The sequence below is a fragment of the Telopea speciosissima genome, chromosome 2, assembly GCF_018873765.1.
Source record: "Telopea speciosissima isolate NSW1024214 ecotype Mountain lineage chromosome 2, Tspe_v1, whole genome shotgun sequence".
In the NCBI taxonomy this organism is placed as follows: Eukaryota; Viridiplantae; Streptophyta; class Magnoliopsida; order Proteales; family Proteaceae; genus Telopea; species Telopea speciosissima.
Window position 1 is genome coordinate 64,892,090 of NC_057917.1, and position 11,690 is coordinate 64,903,779.

Sequence of the window (11,690 nt, forward strand, 5' to 3'; positions counted from 1 at the left end):
CCCTGGCTAAGCTTTTCATCTCTTCCCTTCATTCAAGATATAACTTGGTTTATCTTGCTCGCGTTCATATATCCTACGGTCTATATTTGTTATAGGTGAAAGAGTTCAGTGATGAGTTTGACGCCACCAGGAGCACTGGCTATCTTTGTGCAGCAACTGCCGAAAACTTTGAACAAGTAAGGCCGCAATCTATTAAATTCACAGAAAAGGGCGGAGAGGGGGGGGGGGTGTTGATCTCACTAGGTATATGCTTCAAAAAGTAAATACCTACAGATTGTTGGTATACAATGGAGACAGTTTGTCATGTTTGGGAATATTTTGGTTTAATCTTTTTAATTTGGGATTTCCTTCAGGTGTTGGATGACATCCTCGAGGGTTACAGGGTTCCTTGTAAATTAACAAGGATATCGATACGTGTAAACAGTCAATTGCTGTCAACCTATGCTCTCAATGATGTTCTTATTGCACATCCATGTCCAGCCACAGTTTCTTGGTTCTCATTTAGGTAAAAAGGCTACCAGAAGATCAATATTCCTCCCACGGAGGTGGCATTTGGTGATTGATTATCTGTTATAAACTGGAACTCTGTTCTGTTTTCAGAATCAAAGGTGATGGCCGGTTATGCTACCCTCTTGTGAATTGTCGATCAAGTGGGCTCAGAGTCTGCACTGCTGCTGGGTCTACGGCTGCAATGTTCTCAGGAGGAGGATTTACAATGCCCATTTCAAGTCAGGAACTCCAGTTTATGGTAAGGGAACCCATTTCACCTGGAGCAGCTAAGTCTAAGATGCATGGGTTTATTAAATCTGATCAATCCATGGATACAAACTGGTACAGTAAAGAAGGTATGATATATGTTGATGGTTCTCATCTATCTCATTCTATTCAACATGGAGATACCATTGAAATATCTTCGAAGGCTCCAATCTTAAAAGTTTTCTTGCCCTCTCACCTGATATCAAAGTAAGTTATTTAAAGATATAGTAAAATCATGAGCAGTTTAGAAAGGAAATTGTAAATGTACAGTTGAAATTTTGATCAACTGGCATATATACAAGGGTTGACTTTATTTTATCGTCCATGGTTACAATCACATCCAAGTCTGATCCAGCCTTTAGCAAAACCCGGAATGGGGTTGCAGAAGCCTAGGAAAGGGGCAATGGTACATTTGAATGATATTGATAAGGGAAAAAGAACTCTGTCGGACGCCCATCAGTATGTCTCTCTCCTCCCCATATGAAAAGACACCTATGCCCAAGGTTCGAAAACTCGGGTCTCGGTGTCAACTCGGACTCCTGAAAAATCGAGTCGAGTTGAGATCTCGGCGAGATCTTGCTGAGTTTGTGCACTTTTTTTTTTCTCGACTCGAAGCCTCATCTCGGTGGGTTTTAGACCTAATTTGGGTCTGAAACTTGGTATTCAGTTTATTTTAGGCCATTTAAATACAATGACACTATCAAATTTTGCTAAAACAAAGTCCAAATTGAAGTTTCAGTTAGTGTGAAAGCAAGACAGACACTTATATTAGAAACTAGGACAAACACAGGACAAACACACTTATTTATGCATAATATTATTTAAGTAAATGTTTTTCATTTACTTAAGATATTATTAATAAATAAGCAAATATTCCCCTATTTGAATCCAATAAAAATAGTTAAAAAATCAAATTCCAAAAGGAAAACAAGCCAACCCCCCAATTCAAGAACAAAAACTGGATTTTTGGCGTTAGGTGTAATTTTCAATTTTCTAATGCTGGGGTTTTTCTCAAATATAAAAATTTCATAAATCTTAATGTGGTAAAACATTGCTAAAAATCAAAAGTGCGGTAAAATATTCATTTGTTTTGATATCCAAAAATATATTTTCATTTAGAGCAATTTTGACAGCATTCGTGCACAGCGAATTAAGTTTGATCGGTACATATCTCCTTCAATATAAATCAGATTGCTTAAATCTGATTTATATTGAAAGAGTTATGTATCGGTCAAACTTTATTCTGTATGCGTAATACCGTCAAAATCGCTTCTAAATGAAAATAGTTTTTTGGACATCAAAACAAATAAATATTTTACTGTACTTTTGGTTTTTATCAATGTTTTACTATAATAAGATTTATGAAATTTTTAGATATGAGAAAAACCCCGATATTAGAAAGTTGAAAATTGCACCTACCACCGAAAATTCAGTTTTTGTTCTTGAACTAGGGGGTTTACTTTTTTTTCTTTTGAAATTTGATTTTTTAACTATTTTTATTGGATTCAAATAGAGGGTATTTGCTTATTTATGAATAATATCTTAAGTAAATGAAAAATGCTATTAGGCATAAATAAGTGTCTTGTCTGTCTTGGTTCTTGGCATAGATAGGTGTCTGTATACCAAGAATTTCCAGCAAGATCAGATGGGCATTTTCCTATGTCAAACCGAGATCTCGTCGAGATATTGATATTTTGAGACTCGTAGGCAGTCTCGTCTTGGGATTTCGTGAGTTCTCGAACTATGTCTATGCCTCCTTGTTTTGAGGAGGAGAGAGATAGACACGTGGGAGTGCTGGTGTTGGTCACACTTCCAGACAGAAAACTGCTTCCCGATAAGGGAAATGTTCTCTGGGGGCAAGCCAAGTCCAGACTTAGTGGAGAAGAAATGATTGCCCCGCCCCTATAAATGGTGGAAATCCCACCCCAAAAGATGTCACAGTCCGTGGTCTCATTAGCTGCTGTACGCGCATGGCCCTTGCGCTCCCCACGTCTATTGAGACTTTTCCACGAAGACTGTCCCTTCTACTTTTTAGTGTAGAGACCTTATCTCTACCTTAGGGGTTTTTTGTTTTTTCTGATGAAAAGAAAAAAAACTAGATTAAATAATAGAAAGATTTACATCTGTTTGAGATCGAGAGGGAGAATAAACTTCGATAGAGTCTAGAGCAGTACGCTTAAGTAACTTAGTTGATAATATTAACATGGGCAAGAATGCTAATTACTGATCCCCGCGGGGAGGGGGGGGGGGGTGTGGGGGGGTTGGGTTTGGTGTTGGTTGTGTTGTGTGTTGTGTGCTGTGTGTTTGGTTTCAATCCAATTAAATGCCTTTCTTTTGACTACTAAGGTCAAGTTTAGTTACAAGTCCAATTAAAATAGGCAAAAGGCTCTGTCCAGGATTGATATGTACACAGCCGTCGGATGAGGTATGGAGAGAGGATGTGTACTGTGTAATATGATTTCTATCTCCTAGTGGACGAAGGGCTGAAGCATCAGTCATGCGTAGCCGATGTATCATACGCTCTCGCTTTTATTATGTACGCTCTTGACCAACTGGATCTTCTATAGATGATACTGTTCCCCATGTTGTCATTGATATGGTGTGGAAAATTCCCCCTCCCCCTAACTAGTGGCGTAGGAAACCCCTCCCATAAAAATGAAGTAATGAACATGAATCGGTGTGGATATTACATGGGAATTGTGTCAAAAACATAAAGGGTGGCGAAATGATCGCCCCATCCCCATGAAAAATAAATGATCACGTTGTTGATGTTTTTGCACACGTACCATTGGCCCACAGAGAACTCTATCCATATTAAAATTATTTTTTTTTATGCAAACCCTGTAAGGGAGAATTTATTAAGCCTCACTCGGCAAAAACTGCTTTATACTGCATATGAGATCCCAATGAAAGTTAATTCAATACCCATTTTGTAATGCTGTGGGCATATAAGTTTCTTGCTCTATAGAAGAAGGAATAGAAAACAAAACCATCCAATAAAAGCTTTACGAGGGAGGGCTGGGCATGCTGCCAGTTTTCGTTGATGTAGAGAAGATCTTTGAAGAATTTTTGAATCACTCATATTGGCAGAATTCCATCCAATAAGGTCAGAAGTTCTAATTTGCCAACGCAACTTCTAAGAACTGTAATATTTTACTCGGGTGGAATTTCAAGATACAAATACCTTTTCAGAAACATCAGCCAATGCTCTACAGGTTAGTCCAATTTATTCATTAGACCAAATTTTCGAGGTCAAATTCACACATCTAAGGGGTGTACATGTACTGGCCCTTTGAAGTTTTGTGCGATTATGCTGTTTCTTATCAAAACCTAACGATTGTTTTCCTTTAGCATTAATTTTATTTGGACAAATCGTTAATCATCCAGCTTCTTATCTGTGCAAGTATCGAGATTGAAACTTAAACTGGAAATAGTGAAGAACAGCTAGCAATCAAAACTTGACAATTAATTTGGTTTCGTTTCTAACCTTGAATTAAACAGGTTTTTGGTTTCGGTCTTTAAGGTCTACGCAGCTATCGAAAAGCAATCCTGCTTTTATAACCCTTTTTTTGTAAAACCTGGAACCATCTGTTCCAAATTATCTCATGTTGATGTTGTTCCCAGTTCCCCATAAGGCCATAATGTTCCTCCACAAATGACTACTTTGAAACTGTAAATTTACTTACACAATACCTAAACACTGCCCTGAAGAAACTCTAGCAATAGCCTTCTGAAGCTCTTCCTTAAGCAGCCTTTCACGAGAAGCAAAATTGGTGAGGCAGAATTCATGACTGTTTGTAAGTTGAACTCTTGTTCATGGTAACAAAGAATGGAAGATAAATCCAGCAACGATCAATGATTCTCCAAGTTCCAGCCTAGAACCTGACACCACGAAAGAAGCCTAGATATTCAGGGGTTGTCTGACAGAAAAATTGAATTGGATTAGCAAATGGTAATGATACTCCAAGATTGTATAATTACACTACCAAAAGATCTGCTTAATGTAGATTTACAGACAGAATAACAAAATATGCTTAACAAAGGAATCGAGATGTCTTACGTGAACATTTGAGGACGACTGCTACGAGAGAGCTGAGGTCGCTTCATTGGTGAGAGAATGAGATTTCGTAAAGTCATGGAAGGGTTACTACCTCCAGTCCCTGCCCCTGCCCCTGACCCAGCCCCAACCCCAGCCCCAAAAAGAGGGCGACCACCAGGCCTTCTATTGCCAGCTTCACGGTAAGTCGATGGTTGTTTTGCTGGAGGGCTACCACAAACATCAAAATTACCAGAGTTGGAGTTCTTCTGTCTTGCCTGAGGCCACACATCCTCTCTGGGCCCTGGAGTTTCAGGAGTGAAAACCGGTCGATCTGCAACAAATAAATCAACTGGTATTTTTTGGAGCATATAAAGAGAGAGGGAGTTACTACACTCAGTATCATAAGGGTTTATTACACTCTGTCACAAGGGGATCTAGGACCCAAAGATATAAAAACTTTCCCCAAGGAGCATGAAAAATTGGTGTATACAACAGAAGTACGAGTGAATGTTCTTTCTACCCGTGACACAGAATAAGATTGGAATCATTTTCAAGCATTAGAAGAGAAGGAGATTACCTTGTCTGAGGGGATCTCTGTTATCCATCATATTAGCTGGACTTGCGAATAGGTCAGGTTCGGCTCTAGGATAGAAATTGCTGGCAGGTTGGATTGCTGATCGTTTTAATGACTCATACTCACTTCTTAACTGGTCATACATCTCATCAAGTTTTCTCTTCTGTCTGAAATTAGAGAATAATTTTAACAGCATTAGAATTTTCAATCAAAGTAAACACCCAGCAACCTGCACCCCTGGGTGAAAGAGAGAGAGAGAGAGAGAGAGAGGGGGGGGGGGGGAAGGGGAAGAGTAGGAACCAGATGGATTAACCTGGATTTCTCGGAAAACTTTTCTTGGAGTTCTTGCTTATCCTTGGATAAACTCTCAATCTGCTGCTCCATCATTTGGCAACTTTTGGCCATTTTTTGGTATGCTGTATGTACCTGCTCCAGTTTTTCAGTGAACTTTTCTTGCATGGTCTCGCATTTCTGCCGACACTGTGCTACTATTTTGTTCATCTTGTATTGCATCTCCAGTTCCTTCTGCCCAATGAAGAACATTACACTTCGGTATGCACTCTTCATCACTTTGCTATGGTTCAGGAAGATACATGGTCCAGTATGTACATCTGCAGAATCTTCTCTCCACCCAAACCGATTTAGTGTTGTCACTCACACTAGAGGAAGGAACTTGTGATTACTACCCCCATATATAAATAATTATAGCTGTTCTCTGACTGGGAGTTTAGGACGGGAAAAAATATTAGAACCAACATAGTTGCAAAAACAAAGGATACAGATCTGTGGAGATAGTCCAGCCATGGCCATCTGGATCAGAAATTATGAAGTCAGAATACAGTTTGAAAGAAAGGGAGAAGCTCAATGGAATTGGAGGTGTGCCTTCTTACATTTGTCCATTCATCATTTGGATTGATTTCCACAGGCTTCATAAGACTGATTCAAAAACCATGGCATAAGTTAAATAACAAGCAAACCTCATGTTTTCATATAAATAAAAAAGGCAAAAAAGATTGCGGTACTGTAGATAGCAACAGAGGCACTCCCATCAGCAATTAAACAGCCAAAACATAAGTTATCTATATATGAAGATTCGTTTGTATAATTGTTATGTTAATCATAGAACTTCACGAACTGCCTGTTGGAAGAAACTTAAATTAAGCCACCGGTGCAATGGTACTGATTTACAATTACTGTTTGATTGACAGCTACTAGCACCGCATAAATGCATCAACATATATCATTTTTTCAATATTTAAGAACATAACTCTGGTCAATTCATTGCTTTATTCCATACCTTTCAAGTGCAAAAATTAGGATCCAAGTACCTTTTAGAGAGCACTTGATCACAAATGGGGCATGCTGCATCATTGCTGAGGATCTTGCTTGCATCTTCAGTACCTTTATTCTCCTTAATTAAAGAATCCCTTTGAAAGAGTACATATTTCCTCATTACGTACAAAGAAATGCTTTAACTCTGCAAATGACGGACTAATTTAGGTATATCAGAGTGGATACACAAGAGGTGACCGCAGGTGGTTGTTATCGCACGCCCTTCCAGTTCACGCCAGCATGCATTGCACCTCATTTTAGCCTTCAGAAACAATCTTCACAATGTAGGAACCAAACGCAGCACACTCTCCAATAAAAAATGGTCCATCTTGGTCTTCCTTGTCGTTCCACTGTTTGGATTCCAGTGGCATAGACACAGAAAAAAGGCCTACTGCACAGAAAAACTCTAGAATCTGCCTACACTTGAATTACAGAAAGAAAAAAAAAAAAAAAAAGAGCGTGAAATCAGCACATCAGACCACATGCGTCTCGTACATCAAGATCGATAGCGTAAACATCAAATAGCTGAAACGATGAAGCGATTATTTATCCAAAAAACGAATGCAATTATACAGAACTTAAAGATTCTTTTGAAGCGAAAAAAGCACAGAAACTTTATAGATTAACAATATATACCGTTGAAGCTAGAGTTCTCGGTTTAGATTTTATCTAGGAAAACAACAGCAACAAAAATAAATAGAAGGAGAGATAGAGAGAGAAATAGCTTGTGATTGGAAATATACAGGGGGACTCTGAAATAGAATCCGAATTATCTATTACAAGTTACAATAAACGATTTGGAAATCAGCTTCAGAAAAGGAACTTTCAACCAAAAAGCTTCGAGTGGAAATGCAACAAATAGAATTACTGGAATATGCTTAGATTTGGAGAATATTTGTTTGAACTCTATTTGAGCAGCACTTTTTCACAATGAAGTTCAAGGAAGAACCAGAAAAGAGAAGATCCAGAAAGAATCAACCAAAAATTGTGGAAAATCTCCGAAGACAAAAACAAATCCATAAGAAATTTTTGAGACAGCGAAAATAGAAGCAGAATGCTCGCAACTCTGATAATCTTACTTCCTACCTTCAGAGATCGAAAATCCACCAGATTAACTTGAATATCGAGATCCTCTGTTACAAAACTCAGAGCAAAACTATCCGAAGTGGCTGGAAAATGAACGGAACCCTAGAAACCGGCTCTGAAAAGTGAAATCTCTTCTCTCTGCGTCTCCTTCACTCTGACACTCCCTTCCGCGTTCTCGACCGATCAAAAATCAAATCAAATGAAGAGAAGCGGGGAAGTTTATATATTGTGCCATCGTGTGACTCGTGGACACGGCCCCACAAATTCGGCTTCTTCACTCAGTCAACTTGGTAATGCCACGTGTACCATACCAGAACAGTAATTAATTATCCACGTGCCAGGCTGTCCTAGTTGCCGAATAAATACAATGAATACGTAGCACCTATGAAATGATCACATAACCCTTTACTTTGAATTTAACTGACACGTAGGCAGTTTACAGCTTCAAAGTCAAAGCCAAGTGGACAAACTCTGTGGAGGTTGGAAACTTGGAATTGGATAAAGGTTAATCAGACTAATCGTTTAACTCTATGCCCCGCGTGGACGGCACTAACGAATAGTGAAAGTGGTTCTGAAGTCCACTGAAAAAGCTGTTCTGTGACTCTCTCTCCCCTTTAACTTCAAGTCTCTCTAACGACGCGGCTGTCGTTCTGGGTTTCTTTCTTTCTTTCTCTGGACTGGATCGTTGATCAGAGACGCGAGACTCTTCGTCCACTTCACTGGAGATGAAGGCGATGACCTTGTGGGTGTTTCTCATCGTCGCAATGGGCTTCTGCGCTTCTGCGGCTTCTTTTTTTCCTTCGGGAGGAAAACCATGGGCGTCTTTCGAGTATCCGTTCAGGCCTCAATATGAAGGCGATCGTACAGGTCGCATGTATATGAACCAGCATGCGACCCAGATCTCAGATCGATCTGAGATCGTATCAAACTGCAAGGAGACACCGGAAGCTTATGTTTATACTCTGGAAATTCCCGGTATGGCTTCCTTTGCTTTCCTAATTGTTCTTTTCCAATGTTTCGTTCAAGCATGGTATTATTCTACAGCCAACCATGAGCCTGTGGCATGGTCAAGTAGTCAACCAAACCTATGGCATGGATGTTCATTTATTGTTACGGTTAGTTAGGTAAAAGAGGAAAATTTCCTCCAAGATAGATCTCTCACTGCATATGTTTTAAGGGAAAGAGAGCCCTCTGGGCACATGCGGTACGCTGTCCCTCCGCTCAGACACAGGTTGAAATGACCGCCACCACGCCTTATGAAAATGCAGAGTTTTGTGGGAGCATAGCGGTCATTTCGTTAATAATCCTTTTCAGTTGAAATTAATCAGTACAATGCAAGGGGCTTGTGAATGGTCGTGATTCCTCTTCCTTAAGGATGAGGATCATCTCCAGGGAGCAGGGAACACCCAGGGCGTTGCCAGTCGTTGGGCTGTGTTGCACACATCCCTAGGTATGCACTGAGATGTGTGTGGCACAGTTGAACTGTTGGATGCCCCCTAGTAGCACCCTGGGTGCACACCTCCCTGGAGACGAGCTAAATTCCTTACTTAAACGGGTTATGAAAGGTCATTTGATTTATATTCCTTCATAGACGAGTGCAATTGTAATTATTATGATTATCTCTCCATTCATCAATGATACTTTCTAAAGATGTTTAAACTTTTAAAGTTTAAACTGATGTTATTAAATATTTTTATTTTTAATATATCTAAAGTTATAAACATGACTTGTCCTGACCAAGTTTGATTTATCCGAGTCACTAGGTTTTATAAAAAAAAAAAAAAAAAAAATTTAGTCGAGTCAAAAAATCTGGTTTTCCAAGTATGGTCTTACCAAACTAAAAAATGGGGGAAAAGATAGGCTGTCAGGTTGCGTGGAGCTTGCGCCCAAAACAAAAGAAGGGAAAAATCCCTCTTTCTAATTTATTTTTTTTTTGGGGGTTGGGGGATTGAAAGATTTTTATTTTCTATTTTTAGGGTGATTTGAATTTTCTTATATCATTATCTCAACTCAACTCTGCCTTATTCCAACTAAATGGTATGTTACATGGATCTTTTTTTTTTTTTTTTTTTTCCGATGAACTCTATTCAAAGTCATACAAGATTCAAGTCCTAAGTTATACATGTATTTCATCACCATTTCTCCTATGGTTATCTTAGGTTTATCTCTAGCTCTTTTAGCATCTTCAAATTGAAATTATCACTCCATACTAAAACATTCAAAGGCCTCCAATGCACATGTCCAAGCCACCTCAAAATTCAGACCAATTTCTTGAAACTTATCATGAATATGGGCTACTCCCAGGTTTGTTTTAAGTTGTTCATTCTTTATTTTATCTCTTTAAGTTTTACTACTTATCCACCACGTGGCCACAACATCCTCATTTCAGCCACATTAAGTTTGTTTAAGTGTTTTTTCTTTACTACACAACATTTAGCCTCATGCTTCATTGTCGATCAAATTTTCTTTGAGTTTCAAAGGGATACGTCGAGCACACAACACTCCAAATGCACTCATCCATTTCATCCATCATATTCTAATTTTTTGTTGGGGAAGAGTTTTCTATGGGGGAGTGTGGCCCCTATGTGTGCATGGGGGACCAATGGTAACGCGCACGGAAGCATCTACAAGACAGGCATGTCTGCCTCTCATGGGGGTAGGGCGATCATTTCGTACCCCTCTGTGTTTGGGCCCGGGGCCCGTACTCCCCCACAGAAACCATTTCCCCTTCTTTGTATAATATTCTCTTCTATTTCTCCTTCTTTATTCATGATTGAACTTAGGTACCTAAAGTTATCATTTTGTGGTAACTCTCTATCGTCATTTTTCACCACCTCTCTTTCAGTCCTATTGTTACTAAAATTGCACAATATATACTCTGTTTTTGTTCTACTTATCCTAAAACCTTTTGATTCCAAGGCTTATCTCCATGAATCTAACTTTGCATTAATCACGACATTTATTTTATTGACCAAAACAGTATCGTCTGCAAAAAACATACACCAAAGAAGCTGACCTTGAATCTCTCTAGCCAACTCATCCATGATTAGTGTAAACAAATATGGACTAAAAGCTGAACCTTGTTGCAATCCAATTGTTATTGAGAATTCACTACCCCGCCTTTGTGCAATTTGTCGTTTTATACACTAGTCACGACATCATTATACATATCTTTAACTTTAACTATAACTATGTCGTGTATATCTTTATTTATTTTATATTATTCTTGTAGTCTTTATTGCTATTGTCAACAGGTTTGAAGAAAGAGGACGTAAAGGTTGAAGTTGAGGATGGATTTCTAAGGATCAAAGGCGAGGAGAAGAAATCAGAGAAGCAAAATGGTGAGGTGCATTGGTCGTATAGGCAGTTCTGGAAGCAAATCCCCATCACAGATGATGCTAATTCAGACGATATACACACGGACGTCACAGATGGTATCCTCACCATTACTGTTCCTATACGCCATCAAAAGGGAAAGTCTCACATGGACTGAAGGAATTTCCCTAGCATTACATTATCTATACACACATGAATCACTATAAGAGGGTAAATGATTTGCCTTCTCTTCTATGACTTAAATTAAAAAAATAAAAAATAAACAAAACTCAATAAGAGGTTTCATAATAGTTAAGTATGATATGATGTGAAATTTTGCCTTGTTTATTTTTATTGTCATGGAAAATTTTCAATATCTACCCTACATGGTACACCTATAATAACTAAAACTCCCCTATAAAATACTTTTGTATAAATATACAAAACTTTTCTCTCTTATTATTTTTCTTTCGAGCAAGTAGAATATAACTAGCCAATTTGAACAAGTGGAATGTACCCAAACTACACTTAAAAATGATTTTTTTATTGACACCTTTTAAGGTGTCAAATAATTTGTAATCTTATTTT

General features: G+C 38.5%; 3 protein-coding genes across 9 annotated transcripts in view; 2 read left to right on the plus strand and 1 right to left on the minus strand.

The window, feature by feature from the left end:
- LOC122652653 (NADH kinase) overlaps positions 1-970 on the plus strand; it is a 27,933-nt gene extending 26,963 nt beyond the window's left edge. For both annotated transcript variants that reach the window (XM_043846460.1, XM_043846459.1), the window contains 3 exons: positions 96-176; positions 354-505; positions 601-970. In XM_043846460.1, the coding sequence (XP_043702395.1) occupies positions 96-176; positions 354-505; positions 601-967 (600 nt within the window). In that variant the 3' untranslated portion in view covers positions 968-970. The remainder of the gene's footprint in view (positions 1-95; positions 177-353; positions 506-600) is intronic.
- LOC122652658 (16.9 kDa class I heat shock protein 1-like) overlaps positions 1-11,327 on the plus strand; it is a 14,314-nt gene extending 2,987 nt beyond the window's left edge. Inside the window, exons 2-3 of the mRNA XM_043846464.1 lie at positions 8,512-8,762; positions 11,042-11,327. Coding sequence (XP_043702399.1) covers positions 8,513-8,762; positions 11,042-11,280 — 489 coding nt within the window. The 5' untranslated portion in view covers position 8,512 and the 3' untranslated portion in view covers positions 11,281-11,327. The remainder of the gene's footprint in view (positions 1-8,511; positions 8,763-11,041) is intronic.
- Positions 4,325-7,115, minus strand: LOC122652652 (E3 ubiquitin-protein ligase CCNB1IP1 homolog). Of its 6 annotated transcripts, none has more exons than XM_043846453.1 (8): positions 6,888-7,113; positions 6,698-6,770; positions 6,260-6,305; positions 6,149-6,179; positions 5,683-5,938; positions 5,373-5,536; positions 4,817-5,144; positions 4,325-4,638 (listed from the first exon to the last, which is right to left on the minus strand). In XM_043846453.1, the coding sequence occupies exons 1-8, from the start codon at positions 6,955-6,957 to the stop codon at positions 4,632-4,634; spliced, it is 975 nt and encodes a 324-aa protein (XP_043702388.1). In that variant the 5' UTR covers positions 6,958-7,113; the 3' UTR covers positions 4,325-4,631. The 6 variants fall into 6 exon arrangements, with proteins under 6 accessions (XP_043702388.1, XP_043702392.1, XP_043702390.1 ...); XM_043846457.1 differs by having other exon boundaries at positions 4,817-5,096; positions 6,888-7,112; XM_043846455.1 differs by having other exon boundaries at positions 4,817-5,126; positions 6,888-7,109.
- Positions 11,328-11,690: the final 363 nt, after the last annotated feature.

Bases quoted from the DNA above. Each gene is read 5' to 3' on its own strand.
- LOC122652652 (XM_043846453.1), bottom strand. From the start codon at position 6,957: ATGAGGTGCAATGCATGCTGGCGTGAACTGGAAGGGCGTGCGATAACA. The intron at 6,306-6,697 runs GTACTTGGATCC...TTTTTGAATCAG, and splicing joins GATCAAGTGCTCTCTAAAAG to TCTTATGAAGCCTGTGGAAA. The intron at 6,180-6,259 runs GTAAGAAGGCAC...TTTCTGATCCAG, and splicing joins CAAATGATGAATGGACAAAT to ATGGCCATGGCTGGACTATC.